This window comes from Apodemus sylvaticus, chromosome 3 (assembly GCF_947179515.1).
Source record: "Apodemus sylvaticus chromosome 3, mApoSyl1.1, whole genome shotgun sequence".
Lineage (NCBI taxonomy): Eukaryota > Metazoa > Chordata > Mammalia > Rodentia > Muridae > Apodemus > Apodemus sylvaticus.
The window spans coordinates 159,329,936-159,345,812 of record NC_067474.1 but is presented as its reverse complement, the minus strand read 5'-3'; the positions used below and the strand labels follow the sequence as shown (position 1 = coordinate 159,345,812).

Below are 15,877 nucleotides of genomic sequence, written 5' to 3'. Positions count from 1 at the left end.
CTGCTTCCCCTTGTTTGCTCTCTGGTGTTATGGTCTTTATTGACTCTTGTGTGAGGTGTGCTTGTGGGGGCCCACCTGTCTCCAGTGTACGTGTTCAGCTTCTGCAGGCTGTTGGAAGGCATTTGGTGGTCCTCACAAGGGCTCTGTTTCTAAGCTTACCTTTCGTTCACTGGCCTGTCTGTGTGCCAGCATTAGTGTTGATTCTGTAGCTCCACAGCACCTTTTGAAATGAGCAGCAAGAGACCTTCAGCTTGCTTTTGGTGGCTCTTTCGTCCAGAGTCCCTGAGATCTGTAGGAATTTTATGATCTTTATTCTATTTCTGCTAAAAACATGCTTTTGGGAGCCATTCATTGGACTGGGATTAAACATGATTACTTTAAAAAGGTGACAGTGGGGTGGAAAGGAAGGTATGTGCCTTGTATTAATGCTTTAAAAATGGCTTCAGTGTGTATTCTGAGCTACCAGGTGACTGGTGCCATCCATTTCTTTTCCTTTCCCCCCATGTTTCATCTGGAAACAATTTGAGTGGGAAGTCTCAGGAGCAGCACAGGGAGCCTCTTCGTCTCACACCTCCACTGATGTCCCCATTGTGCTAAGTCCTGCTTCTCCCTCTTCCTTCCTCCCTCCCTCCCTCGCCCCACACCCGCTCGATGGTGGCTTGAGCATGTGCAAGCACGCTTTGCTGAACTGTAGGAAACTAAGTTGAGGTGGTCATGATAGTGAGCTGTATTAAATCTAGCACTTACTACAAATAACGGTTATGATATATATCTAGGGAAATATCTTTGTTTTTAAAACATATAATAATACTATGACTATGATACCATTAATACACATGCAAGTAATTTAGTATCCGCACAGTGGTTTCTAATAAATGATATGTTCAGACTGAATGAATGGGCAAGTTTTCCTTCATTGCATCCCAATCTTCCTGATCTGGGCTCTGGTCAGCAGTCACCTATCTAATGCAGCTGCAGAAACTCCCTCCTGTAGTGGGGAGCTGGCCACCTGTTCCTTTTGTCTGTGGTATTTGCCATTTGCTCCCATGGCGCTGTTATGTGGGACATGTTCTTTTTTGTATTTGGATGCTGGCGCCTGTGTATAGCTTAGGTCAGTTCTTTGCATGAATGCTCCAGCTCATGAGATGCATATGTCCCCTTTTCACATCAGAAGGCTGTGGTGCGCTGATCTGGTTACTTGTGTGCTTTGATCACGAGGCTGTCGTGGTGCCCAGCACTGTGCCCACCTGCTCCCTCTGCTGCACAGTCACCTTCCCGTCTTTGTAAAGAAGACCAATCCATTGAAGGATTATTTAAGCACAGTGTTCTGTTTCTCCAAAATTTTTATACAAGTGCAATTCTTTATTATATCAGGGATTAGAAATGATTTTCTAATTTCTTCATTTGTTACTTGATATTCCTCTATAAAAACAAGTTCTTTTTAAACATACATGCCCAATACAGCATTGTACTTCTTCCTTCAGGGTCTCATACAGCTCTGGTGGGGCTTGAACTCACTATGTCCCAGAGAATGACTCTGAATGCCTGAACTATACCCCAACCTGCCTCACAGGTCTTCATAGAAGAATATCATCCAAAAACATGACTAGGAAATCACCATTTTGTGCTTTGTTCTCAGTTTCTACTTTCTGAGTTTTAAAAGCTTTATTCTTAATTATATGAATGTATGTGTGTCTGTGCTTGTATGTATAATGTGAGTGCTGGTGTCTGAAGAGGCCCATTGAGATCACCTAGCCTGGAATTACAATTGGCTGGGAGCCTCTCCATGTGGGCTTTGCAAGAGCTGTATGGGGGTTGGGGGCTCCTACCTGCCAAGCCTCCTCCTCCTGCTGAGCCTACAGTGTGGTGCCTAAGGGGTAAAGGGGCTGCAGCCTATCTTCTTTTTTCTTTGAAAGATTTATTTTTATTATACATGCATAGTGTGCATGCCTGTCTGTGCACCACATGTGTACCTGGTACCCTCAGAGTTCAGAAGACATCAGATTTCCTGGACCTTTCTCCTTTTAATTCTGCCTTTGGTCCTTGTTCTACAGGGACACCCTGGGAAAATGCTTCTTCCTACGAGTGGAGATTACTCTCCGAGGAGCTACGTATAGGATCTCCTTCAGTGACACAGATCAGTTACCACCGCCTTTCAGAATTGACAACTTTTCCAAGGTACCATGCAGCTGAGGTTGGCTGCTCCTGTGGTGCAGGGCGGAGCTATCGGCACAGTGCATGCAGCACTAACTAAAGCTCTGGGGCCTGAAACCCCCACTCTGAAACAGATGGTTTCAGCTGCTGTTGTTGTTATTTTTGGATTTGCTTATTCATGTTATGTGTCTGAGCATTTTGTCTGCATGTTTATGTGTGTGTACCAAATGTGCCTGGTGTTCTCATAGATCAGAAGAGAGTGTTCGATCCCTTGGAGCTAGAGTTTTGGATGGTTGTGAGTCACCGTGTAAGTGCTGAGACTTGAACCCAGGTCTCCCACAAGAGCAAGTATTTTTAACCACTAAGCCAACTCTCCAGCCACTTTTAATTATTTTAATGCCTGACCTGCCTCATCCAGATTAAAGTAAACTTTCTGCCCTCAAAAGCATTTGGTTGACACAGTGCTTTCTGTAGACATGCTGTATAGGCAGAGGAGGAATCAGACTGCCCAGCAACAGTCAGTATACTGCCGTTGCTCAGCTCCAGTGAGACTCTCTATAATCCTGAAGGTTAAATGGAAGTCAGAAGGTTCTGCTTCTTATTTTAGTCTGTGTTTGGGTGCGAGTGCCACAGTGGGCACTGCCCTGAATGAAGCCCTCTGCCCTCTAGGTTCCTGTTGTCTTCACTCAGCATGGTGTAGCTGAGCCCAGGCTGCGGACTGAAGTGAAACCCATGACATCACTGGATTACGCCTGGGATGAGCCCACCCTCCCGCCCTTCATCACACTGACGGTTAAGGGGGCAGGCTCCTCGGAGATCAGCTGCAATATGAACGACTTCCAGAATAACCGACAGTTGTACTATGAAAATTTCATTTACATTGCTGCCACCTACACGTTCTCCGGGTAATTCTGGACATAATGACTGTGATGCAAAACTGAGTATTCTAACTGTTCACTGCTTTTAGATTTTAGGCAGCTTCCAAAGAGACAGTGGCCGCTATTCCCTTTTTTCTTTACCAGATCTCAGGCTCAGGGTCTCCCTTGAGAGATGCGTCCACATCCTCACGTGTAGCTTGATCTCTCCAACATCTCAGCTCTTCTTTCTTTAACTACCCCCCTCCCACCCTTCCTCCTCCCATCTTCTGCTCCCCCATCCCCACCCCACCCCTAATGGAGCCTAGCATTAAGCAGCACTGGCCAGCCTTCTCCTGGGTGTTGACTTCCTGCAGTGTTTATCTTGACATTGGGCTGGCAGTGTTTGTTTTCGGGTTGTTCCTATGGCACTGACCAGTGGGACCTGCTTGAAGGTTAGTGCCTGCGAAAGCCAGTTCTGTCTAGTTGCAAGTCCCATGTGCTCTTTGTTTTCTCTAGGTTCCAGCAGCCGCTGAGCTCTTTAAAGGGAGAGCCTTGATGAAGACCTTGAGCTCAGAGGTTGAGGCTGGAGCAGGGAGGGAGAGGAACTCTTGGGAACTCTGGCACAGTGTGACAGTACCTGGACCCCATTGGGGGGCGAGGAGTTGGAACCAGTTTTTGGTGTATACCTCTCAATGTTGGTGTGCATTCTTGGAAGAATTAATAATGGAGAAGAAAACAATAGGGTTTTTTATTTTCATTTTTATTGAGGGTCAGATTCACATAACAGAAAACCATTCTCAACCGAACAGTTAGTGGCATTTACTATATTTATCACTTTGCCAATTTCACGAAAACATTTTTGTCATCCCTCCACTGGCCCTTGCTCCTCGTCCCCTTACCCAGACCCCTGTCCCCGAGGCTTTGCTAGCTGGGCAGTCCTTGCAGGTAGGACCCCTCCATGACCCCGAGCCTGGCCGGCTCCTTTTGCTGAGTGTAATGTTTCTGATTCAGCCACATCATGCCGGTGACTCTGCTTTCTTGAACTGCATTGGTCTGTGTGGGCCTGAGAAGTGCCCCGGGCTGGGTCCTTGCCCGTTCGTCTGTCCGTCTGTCCGTCTCTTCGTAGGCTTTGCAGCTGTTTGTTCAGCTTTCTGCAGGTTTTGTTCTCTCTCGCCTTCTCTCTCTCTCTCTCTCTCTCTCTCTCTCTCTCTCTCTCTCTCTCTCTCTCTCTCTCTCTCTCTCTCTCTCTCTCGTTTTTTTGGATTTGGTTTTTTCGAGACAGGGTTTCTCTGTATAGCCCTGGCTGTCCTGGAATCACTCTGTAGACCAGGCTGGCCTTGAACTCAGAAATCCGCCTGCCTCTGCCTCCCAGAGTGCTGGGATTACAGGCGTGCGCCACCACCGCTCGGCTCAGGTTTTGTTCTCTAACGCTAGGGATTGTCTCTTTATTTTTTGATGGTATCATTTAAAGGACAAAAATTTTCCACTTCAATGAAATATAATTTGTTGAATTTTGTTATGCTGTTGATATCCAGATGTCTAATTTTTAACTGAGCTCATTAGTACTTTCTGCAGTAGTAAGGGCTGATGCAAACAGGCAGGTGATCTAAATGAAGCTCTGTGCACACACCCCAGGGCAGGCTTCATCCACAAGCCGGAGTTCTTGGGGTTGAAGCCCAGTCCTCATACGGAAAGCCAAGTGCAGTGGCAAGTGCTTGTAACACCAGCACTGCAGGCAGAGATGGGCAGCCCCAGGTCCAGCAAGACCCTGTCTCAAATAATAAGATAGAGAGTAATTGAGGCAGACATCAAGTGTGGACCTCTGACCTTACTGCACAATGTACACATAAAGGTGAGTTTACCCAGCCATATACATACAGTCCCCAACACCCTACACAAATGATGATGATGATGATGATGATGAAAAATATAAAAAAAATGGCTCAAGCTGAACAAGACTGTAACATTCAGAAAGCTTGGGATTTTTGAGCTGCAGGCTTGAACTGGGGCATTGCACTCTTCGCATCCTAATGGTCCCTTGGGATATCTGACTTGGTTTTGCCATGTCCCCCTTAAAGATTTATATTCATTGTTTCATGTCTTAATTTTGTGCCAGTAAGATTATGAGGAAAGGGAAATGCTTTATATATAGTTCTGTGTTCTTACAAATAAACCTTTAATTGTGTGTGCAAGGGTAGGGGCCGCTTATGTCCTGTCTCTGTCCTGTCTGGCTTTTTCTTTTGTATTTTGTGATTGTTGTTTATTTTGAGGCAGAGTCTTTCTGTATAGCCTGGGCTCTCTTTCCACTCAGTTTCCTGAGTGCTGAGATCGCAGCATTGGCCCGCCTTTTTTGTTCTCTAATAGAGATTTATGTTATGCTTTGCTCTGTGTGTGCGTGTGTGCATTCATTTATTTCCTCTTAGTTTGCAGGAGGGAAAAGGAAGGCCTGTGGCTTCCCACAAGGCGATTACCTGTGCAGAACTCGTCCTGGATGTGTCCCCAAAGACACAGAGAGTCATCCTGAAAAAGAAGGTAAGAGCTCAGGACTGGCCAGTAAAACTTGGTCAGTGCTCTTGTAAATGACAGCAAGAGTGTCAGTGAGTAGTTGAAACTGAAAGATGACATAAATTAGGGTGGGCAGAAGTACAGCAACCACTGTCAGGGGAGGAAGGTCATGGAGTTGTCATTTGGAATGCATAGACCTGAGGAGTGTGCATAGTTTAAGTTCTACAATTCTAGGAGCCCTGATGGAGGTCTGTGTGTACACTGATGTGTCCCCACATGTGGCATAAAATACTTATTCATAATTGGTTGTACTTTGGGGTTATGAAAATCTGGATAGGTTTCTCATGTGGCCCACACAAAATCCAGTCAGCCCAATGGACTTCTTTCTTCCTTCCTCAGTCTCACCTCTGGTTTAGATACTAAGTTACCAGCAAAGAGGAAAAGGGCACTCCAGAAAGATGATGCATCTCCATTTTTTAAGAGAGTTCTGGTTGGTTCCAGCTTAGGACAGGTAAATCGTGCAGGCCAGCTGTCCTCACTAGGCAGCTGGGTCCTACCTCAGCCTGCAGCACCTGAGCTGCTTCCTGTGTTGGCCGGGACTGTGGACAGATGTAAGCACAGGTTAGGCTGTGGGAGCTGCCTGGGAGCTTGAGGCTGACTTTGATGTCATCATCATGGACAGCAGTTCCAGCAACAGAGCAAACGCTGGTCTCAATTTGAGGCTGTTTTTCTCACTCCTCCTGAGCTGCATTTTCTTACCAAGTTTCTAGGGGATTTAAAGGAACCATCTAAGATCATATACATGAAGTGTCAGACATGTAGGGGCAATGGCATAGCACACAGTTCCAAAGACACAGCTATGCCAGGCTCGCACTGAGCACGTTGTGTTTATCACGCTTCCCACAAGAACTTGAAGAGATAGGATAGCCTTGCTTGCTCACTTGACAGGCCAGGAAGCAGGCTCCAAGAGTGTAGGGCCTCTCTGTATCACTCAGGCTGGAGCTAACACCGTCGGGAAGTTACTTTTTCTCCCCAAGCCATAACGTCCTCGTCTATAAGGACAGTGACAGCATGTACCTTGTTGGATTATTTTCAGGGTTAAATGAATTACTGTATCTAAATCCTTCAGACCAGGGCTTGACCTGCAGCAGATTCTGAATAAGTATTATTACCTATAGTATATACGAGATTAAATAAACTCCTTTGACAGACCTGGAAGCATAACTGCAGTATTCAAGTATTTTAGTAAATAAAGTGCATTGAAATTAGAAGCAATCAACGGGAAATAAACTTTAAATTCAATCAAGCTAATACTTGATTGTAATCAATTTGTAACTGTTGAGGCCATAAACTCTGGAAGGAATGAGGGCTGCTGCTGTCCCGGCTCTAGCAAGTTACAAGAATGCCAGAATTTGTTACAGGTGCTGAATTTGTCTATTCTTGGGATAATTGCACTCTCTTCTGGACTAAAGGCACCTGAAGTCATCATCACGTTGTAACCATGGCAATATAGCTACGTATAAGATTGGCCAGTCATTGATTGGCCAGGCTTTGATTTTTTTTTTTTAAGGAAAAAATACTAAGTGTATAGGTTATACAATTTTCTTTAAAGTTTATTTTAATTATTTATACGTGTGTATGTCTATTCAGACGGTTTGTACACTCACCAGTGCACCTTACCTAGGAATCCAGGTAAGGTCCTCAGATCAGCACCTGGAGCTGAAGGCGCTGGAGTTGCAAGCAGTTGTGATTTTCTGTCTAATGTGTATGCTGGGAAGTAAACTTCATGGGTCCTATTCAAGAGCATGCATGCTCTTAACCATGAAGCCATCTCTCCAGTCTCAAAAAAAATTTGTATCACTTTCAAATTTTGGTTGCTTGGTTTAGGTGTTTAGTATGGCCTGGTCAACTGGCTAGGGCTTACCACACAATCCTGATGACCTGAGTCTGAGCTCCAGATCTGATGGGGAAAGGAGAGAACTGACTGCTGAGGATTGTCCTAAGACTTTCACACACGTGTGCCGTTAGACACGCATGGTGACACTCAACATACATTATACACAGATGCATAAAAAATAAAGTTAAAAAATGAAAAATAGTTTGGCATACTTGATCTAACTAGAAATTCACAGTAATGAAATCTTTAGTATTTTTGTGGCATAGACAACATCCATGTCCAGTGGTAACTGGAGAACCTCCCTGACCATTGTGAGGTACAGGGCTAGCTTTGGCTACTTCTTTGTGTGTCTGCCCATCAGGAGCCAGGAAAGCGCTCTCAGCTCTGGAGGATGACAGGGACAGGAATGCTGGCCCATGAAGGCTCTGCTGTACCCCACAACCCCAACAAGCCCTCAGCCACGCGCTCCCTAGAGGGCTCTGCTATCCTGGATATCGCTGGCCTGGCTGCTGTGACAGACAACAGGTAATCTGCTGGGTAATTTTTGAGTCAAGTTCATTATGTTCAAACTCAGGCTTGAGAACTTTGCCCCTCAAAATAAATTCTGTAAACTGTCGTGAGAATTTGTATTATTTTGATTCTTTTTCCTTAATAACTGGTACCTATCAAATTCTCAGGTATCATTTAATTTTAAAGTTGTGACAGGTGTTACAAAAGATCAAATGGTAAGATATTTTATAGAAAATAAACATTTATTTTACTGAAAATTTCAGTCTACCCTTGTTCCCTAGAAGTGAACAGTTTCTATTCTTAAGTTTTTCTGTTATAGTGTTAAGTCTTTCAAGAAGAATTCATTTAACAGCACTCCTCACGCCTGTTTTTATGAGTAACTGGGCAGTTTACATGACTGACTTTAACTTAAATAAGCTACTTTATTCATGTATTAGTTTCTCCATAAAGTCACCGTGTTTATATTTTTAATTGTTACCTCATTTATTTCCAAAAATGTGTACTTTAAGACACATAGTAAAGTGTTTAGAAATGGAACCATAAAGACAGTTGAAAATTTTAACCGTTCAGTAGAAAGGTTCTCCCAGCCTGCAAGATGGCTTGCTCTGTGAGACAAGTGTCTGCGCTTTGGGTCTCCATTCTGTTCTTTGGATTTTCCTTGTGGAAAATAAAAAAGGCTCGACGATGATGCTGTTAGATCGCAGGGTCAGGGTGCTGGCAAGCAGAGCGGCAGAGCCTCAGGCTCTCCTAAGGCTTCTGTCTAGGGATGGGCCTCATTGTACGTCTCTGTCCAGATACGAGCCACTGATGCTGAGGAAGCCGGATCGTAGGCGCAGCACAACGCAGACCTGGAGCTTCCACGAAGGGAAGCTGACCTGTGGCTTGCACGGGCTGGTGGTTCAGGTCAGTTGCTTTGGAAACCCTAAGTTGCAACTCTCAGGGTCAAAACACAGCCTCACCTATGTTATACGTGATGAATTATTCAAGGGGAAAAATTAATCAGAGTACAGGACTCTCTAGTTACTTCACTTTCGTTAAAGGCAGTCAGGAAATTTTGGCTGTGCATCTGTGTGTTCCTGCATGGGAAATGTTATTTTCTTAAGACTTAATTTTATTTTAAAATGTTTATAATTGAAATAGAATTACATCACTTTCTCCCTTCCCTTTCCCCTTTCCAGCCCTTCCCACTACCCTTTCTCTACTCCCTCCCGTGCTCCCACAGCTTTCAAATTAATAGCCTCTTTATTATTATTATTATTATTATTATTATTATTATTACTACTACTACTACTTCTACTACTACTACTACTAGATGCACATGTATGCACAAGTATATACAAATGCACCCTGCTGAGTCCATTTTTGGTTTTGTGTGTTTCTACTTTTAGGGCTGACCACTCTGCATTGAATAACTGATTTAGGTGATGCATCACTGGGAGAGACCAATTCTCTTTCTCCCTGCAGTCATCAGTTTCTAAAGTTCTTCGCCTAGGGGTGGGACCTGCAAAACCTCTCCCTTCCATGTTGACATGTTCACTGATATTGCCACTGTTCCTGTTCTCTTTATATAGCCATTTATAAGAGAAAATTTTTCTCAACAGGATTTGTGATATTCTGGCTCTTATAATCTTTCTAATCTCACTGTTCCTGTTCCAATTGTTCAAAATTTATTTTAATTATGTGTATGTGTGTGCATGTATATGTGAGTATGTGTACATAGGAGTATAAGTGCCGGCAGAGTCCACAAGAGGCTGTTAGAGTCCCTGGAGCTGGAGTTACAGGTGGCTGTGTGTCACTTAATGTGGGTGCTGGGAATGGACTTTAGTTCCTCTGCAAGAGCAGCACGCTCTCTCCATCGCTGAGCCATCTCGGCTCCCCAGGACGTGTTCTTGATTGAAGGCAAGGGTATTCGATCAAGGGCATTAGAAGTAACTGTCCTATAAGATGGCTTTTTTTTTTTTTTTACTTTTGTTCTTGGTTTCTCTGAAATTTTTTTCCCTGATGTCATAAATTTATCTACCTTACTTTTTAAAAGAAGGGGGGAGAGTATCCACTAAAAGCCCAACAGTAGGCTGAGGTGGGTAGGTTAGTTTTAGATCCCAGAAGCTACAGTAGCCTTCTGTAAAGTGTAGCAGCTCGTCGTGAGCTGTGCACTGCTGTCCTTCTCTTCCTCCTCCAGTAATTACTTTTCCAGTATTCTTTCATTTCTTTTTAATTTTTTGAGATTATATTGTATTTACATCACTTTCCCCTTTCTTCCCTTCAAACCTTCCCATATCCCCCCCTTGCTTTCTTTTAAATTCATGACTTCTTCTTTTTAATTGTTAAATACGTGTGTGTGTGTGTGTGTGTGTGTGTGTGTGTGTATTTTTATGTATATCTTTTTGAGGCTGTCCACTTGGTATCATATAACCAAATTGATTATATATATACATGCTTTTGATTTTGTTTATTGCTACATTCTTAGTGGTATTAAAATTAGCATTTTTGTTGTAGAAAATGTGACGGGCAAGACTGCTAGACAGTTAGCTTTCTTTGTCCTGAACTCCGCAGTCTGTGGTAGAATAAATTTCCATGTACTTTATAAGCAAATATGTATTTGGGAAATTAATTGTCAGGCACTTAGATTTCTGCCTTGTCTTGCTTTGGGCCGGTATCTGCCCTGCATCAGAGGTGAGCGGGTGGAAGGGTAGCTGTAGTGTGGAGCAGCACTGCGACTGTGTGCAGGTCTGCCCTTCATGGGCCTCACACAGAACACATCAGTCCATAGTCAACGTTTCTCTCTTCAGTGCAGTCAGGCTGTTCGCTCACATGGTGCTGTGTACAGCCATAAGAAGCCTCTTCTGTTTGCTGAGATTTATTTTCTTTACCTCTGTGGCCCTGAGCATTTCTCATCAAAGGCCAGCTGCTTACTTATGTGAAGCTCACATCTGGAGTGGATTTGGGATTTTCAATTAGCAACACAATTCAGACTTCTAGAGGCAAAAGAAGGCTTGTTATAATTGGTGGGTTCCGGGTCTGACCCTGACTTTACTTCTAGTTTTGTTGTTTTTTTTTTAAAGCCCATGTAATTCTAATTTTCGTGGAGCATTTTCCTCCCACCCAAATCCCCTTTCAATGTTTGTTGTTTCCTGGATCTGCCCACCATTTCTTTGCTGTGAATGTGTTTTCATTAGGGAACCGGGTTTGTTTCATTCCTATGCTAAGTACAGCAGTAGAAGACTTGCAAACATTTTCTGACCTGCTCTCTCCAAGTTATGTATGAACTTTCTAAACTTACCCTTACGAAAGGGTTTCATGGTATTGAAACCTGCCCTACATGTCTTAGTATTTAAAATGAACAGAGATGGGTGGGCGTGGTGGTGTGGTGCATCCCTGCAATCCCTGCAGGAGACAGTAACCAAGAAAAAAGCATTGACATATTTGTTCTCTAGTCTTTGGCATGTCCTTATGGGCCTTACCCTGCAGACCTGCATATCATGTGAGGACATAGCAGGACTATGACTTTTCCCAAAAGCTTGCCAAACTGTGTTCCAGTCTGAATTACAGTTGAAAAGTGGCATTGATTGGCCTATTGGGTTGTTTTGCCTTCAGCATAGGGGAAGTTTTTGCTTTAGAACTGGCTTTTTAATTGGAAAGTTGAGTGATAAATGATCAGTTTTGTAATATTTAAGGTTTTTAGGTAAACCTCAATGATAATACTCAAAGAACAAAGCTGGCTTCAGCTACTTTATAAACTTATTTTTAATGATTAAAGCTTACTAGAAGGTGGAGTAAAAACAATCCACTGTCTTTGTGGGGTTACCTCTTACTGTGTGTGCTTGTAACTTTCTATGTTAATGCAGTAAACTTATCTCTCCATTATATACAGTCCTCTATCTATCTATCTACCTATCTATCTTTTTAATTTTCAAGACTAATCCTCAAAGGAGAACTTCAGTTCATTTTTTGCCTAGACAATATGTTGAATTGTCCAAGTCTGGGCTTTGGCCTTTTCTTGTACATTTTTATTTTGACCTCTTTTAGGCCAAAGGAGGACTCTCTGGCTTGTTTGATGGAGCTGAAGTTGTGCTTGGTCCTGACTCATCTGTGGAGCTATTGGGGCCAGTTCCGCCAGAACAGCAGTTTGCTAACCAAAAAATGAGGCCTGGTTCTGGAATGTTGTCCTTAAGAGTCATCCCAGATGGGCCCACGAGAGCACTCCAGGTGAGTAGAAGGACCCGCACAGCCCAGGTCCTGTCCTTCCCATCAGCACGGGCAGCTGTCTAACAAGTATTTATTTTAGTGTATTCACATACTAGGTGGGCTTGGTCTCCATTACAGAGTTGTATGGGAGCCAGGGTGGAAGCGACTGCAAGTAGAAAGTTAAGCAAAGTCTAAAAGTGCTTAGGACTTAACCAGGCATGGCGGGGGTATGCTGCCTTCAAGAGGCTGAGGCACAGCCTGAATTTGAGACGGTCTACATGAGAAGACCTTTATCTCCAACATATAAGAATTTTAAAAGATAAGAAAAATGCATACTACTATTCTCAGTGTTGTTAACTGTTATACTCATTTTTTTTTTTTTTTTGGATTTGGTTTTTCGAGACAGGGTTTCTCTGTGTAGCCCTGGCTGTCCTGGAACTCACTCTGTAGACCAGGCTGGCCTTGAACTCAGAAATCCACCTGCCTCTGCCTCCCAGAGTGCTGGGATTACAGGCGTGCACCACCACCGCCCCGCATTATACTCATTTTTAAAACAATGAGTAAAACTCATGAAAGGAGCTTTCTACCCAGACAAATACTACAATGTGGTATCTTGAAGGGAGGTGTGAGGGGAGTGAAGGGTCTGGGCTTTGAGGCTGAGGGTATGCCCACCAGACATAATACTCAATGAGCAGTAAGATAACAGAAAGAGTGGAGCTGGTAGAGAAGGCAAGGCAGAAGGGTTTCACCATGTTGGGCATGTTCACACAGAGGTAATTTTCTCAGCAGTGTTTCAGTTACTAAGCGTGTGGCAGTGAGCCGACAGTCTGAACATCTCCAGAGTTTACCTTAGGGCACAGGCAGCTGCTGAGAGATGAGCAGAGGAAGTTATTGTGTTAGGGTTCTCCAGAGGAACAACACTTCTAAAATGAATATATATATGGATATTAAAAGGTGAGTTATTGGAGTGGCTTATAGGCTTTGGCCTAGCTAGTCCATCCATGGCTATCCTGCTTAAAGGACCAAGAGTCTGTAGTTGTTAAGTCACAGGACTAGATGCCTCAGCTGGTCTTTAGTGTGCATTGGGATCCTGAAGAAGTAGATCATACCAGTAAAGGAATGCTCCAGCAGCAGAAGAGAGGGGAGGCAGGCAGAAAGTAAAACCTTCCTTATTCTCTGCTCTTTTATATAGACTGCCATCAGACATGACCCAGACTTAGGATGAGTCTTTGCACCTGACATGATCGACTAAGGAAACATCCTTGAGTATGCCCAGCTGCCTAGGTTTTAGTTCCAGATATAGTCAGGTTGACAACCAGCACTAGCTATCACAGTTGCGTAGTATGTGGGAAGCTGAGTAGTGAAGAGACTGGTATTGGCATATGGCAAGAAATAAGTCTAGAGGCAGGATTGGGACCTGAGATTCAAATGAATGGTAGAATGTGTTGTCCAAGGCAGGCAGGAGTCAGGGTCATCTTGATAAAGATTCATCTGAAGTAACTCGTTGGCTGCAGTGTTAAGAAAGATTAGAGAAAGGCAGAGAAAGCCCAATTAAGAGGCTCTGGCATGATGATCAGAAATAGTGGCTTAGAGCAAAGTACCTGGTCAGGGGAAGAGAAGCTAATCCAAAGGAAGCTGACCGAGTACTCAGTGACTTGAGTGTGGGTTAGGGCCTGAGGCAAAGTACAGATTTGAGGGAAACAAATTAAGTTGGCACTTACTAGGCTAAGTTAACATGGTTCTTTCTCTGTGATGACGTCCAAAAGCCATGGTGACTTCTGATCTGGATCAAGGTGAGATGTGTGTTGGAGATGCAGACATCAATCGTAGAGTAATAGCTGAGGGAAACACGACAGTGGAGCACTGTGTGAGTGTTCTGACACAACACATCATGCTCCATGCCATAATCTGTCTGTAATACTGCTTTACAGAGGTAAAAGGAACTGAGCTGCAGAGGCCTGCCTGTGTTCTCACAAGCCTGTCTGTGAGGCCTACCTGTGCTCTGTGAGGCCTGTCCTTGCTCTGTGAGGCCTATCTGTGCTCTGTGAGACCTACCTACACTCTGTGAGGCACCCAGCATGTTTAGCTGGATAGAGTGCTATCTAGACTCAGAATTGCACCTGCTTCATTATTGCCCAGATCTTGTTCTAGCAGCCTGGGAAGCCATTAGCTTCTGTGATTTTCCTGGGCATGTAGTGACTCTTGACCAGTAGTTAGTGTGAAAGTATGAGCCCCCCTTTTGTTTTGTTTTGACTTCAGATAACAGACTTCTGCAAGCGGAAAAGTGAGTGCTCATCATATGAAGTGGAGGAACTTCCCGTTACGGAGCAGGAGCTGCAGAAACTGAGGAATCCAGACACACACCAGGAGCTGGAAGTAAGTTTGCCAGTTTATTGACACATGTGTTCATGTGTGTGGTTGTGCTATCACAGCGTGTGTGAGATCGCAGGGGAACTTGCAACAGTCAGTTCTCTCCTTCCACCTTTACCCACTGAACCATCTTGCCAGCCCAGACAGTAAGTTTTTAAAATGCTGCAGATTACCTTTCTTGGTCACCAGTTGGTTGAGAATTTGCTTGGTGAGTGTGTGAACTCTTGACTGTGGGGTGCTGTTTCGCTGTGTTTACTGTTACCGCTCCTGTGTTTATGTCAATTCGCGTGATGGCTGCAGCTTAGGTGCAATCAGCGAGTAACAGATGTTCCTCTAGATGACAAAAAGGAAACTGAAAGATCCAAATTTTAATAGAATTTAGAGAATAAGAAAATTTGGCTTTTCCCCCTCCATCTGGCTTAAATCCTTCTTCCTTCGTCTTTGGGCTTTGGGAAGAGAATGGCAGGCTTGAGGCTGAGATGAGCGTGAGGGAGCACGCTCACTTGATCCTGGTGAACAGTGCAGGCTTGAGGCTGAGATGAGCGTGAGGGAGCACGCTCACTTGATCCTGGTGAACAGTGCAGGCTTGAGGCTGAGATGAGCGTGAGGGAGCACGCTCACTTGATCCTGGTGAACAGTGTGAAGCCATGTCAGATGCTGTGGAAATGCACAGAATAACCCTAACCAGGAAAGAGGCTCTAGAACAACCATTCTCTCAGACTGTGCAGCATCTGTGTGTGCTGGGCAAAGTGTCCTCACATCCCAGTGGCATTGTGACCTGACCAAGGAGTCCATCCAAAGTGGAAGGCTTGGCTTCTGGGGAGACTGGGACATTTGAGCCAGAAAGGTGACTGTCAAAACTCTGCAGTGGTTTTATACGCTTGAGAGGTAAAGAGAAGAGAGCCTGAAAGCCACTGGTGTCTGCGTGAGCCCTGTTATAAACAATTGATGGGGTTTTATTTTCCTTTCAGGTGCTTGTTCGGTTAGAAGGTGGAATTGGTGTCTCTTTAATTAACAAAGTCCCAGAAGAACTGGTCTTTGCGAGTCTCACAGGAATCAACCTCCATTACACTCAGCTGGCAGCCAGTCACATGCTGGAGCTTAGCATACAGGATGTGCAGGTACCAGGATGAGAGTGGTGTGTTTGTGTGTGTGTGTGTGTGTGTGTGTGTGTGTACACGTGAGTGCCAGTGCCAAGGGAAGACAGAGCTGTTCTCCTGGATCTGGAGTTAGAGGCAGTTGTGAACCACTCAGTATGAATGCTGGAAACCACACCCAGGTCCTTGGCAAGAGCCGCAAGTACTCTTTATGACTGAGCCATCTCTCCACTCCATGGAGGAAATATCTGATCTTCAAAAGAATCATCCTGTGACGAGCTTTCACCTTAATGTATCTCACA

The 15,877-nt window shown here is 44.3% G+C and overlaps 1 protein-coding gene across 1 annotated transcript in view; it reads left to right on the top strand.

The window, feature by feature from the left end:
* Vps13d (vacuolar protein sorting 13 homolog D) overlaps positions 1-15,877 on the top strand; it is a 223,242-nt gene that overhangs the window by 117,999 nt on the left and 89,366 nt on the right. The window contains 8 exon segments of the mRNA XM_052175887.1: positions 2,055-2,178; positions 2,824-3,059; positions 5,435-5,543; positions 7,775-7,938; positions 8,718-8,826; positions 11,950-12,129; positions 14,368-14,484; positions 15,450-15,599. Of these exon segments, the coding sequence (XP_052031847.1) occupies positions 2,055-2,178; positions 2,824-3,059; positions 5,435-5,543; positions 7,775-7,938; positions 8,718-8,826; positions 11,950-12,129; positions 14,368-14,484; positions 15,450-15,599 (1,189 nt within the window).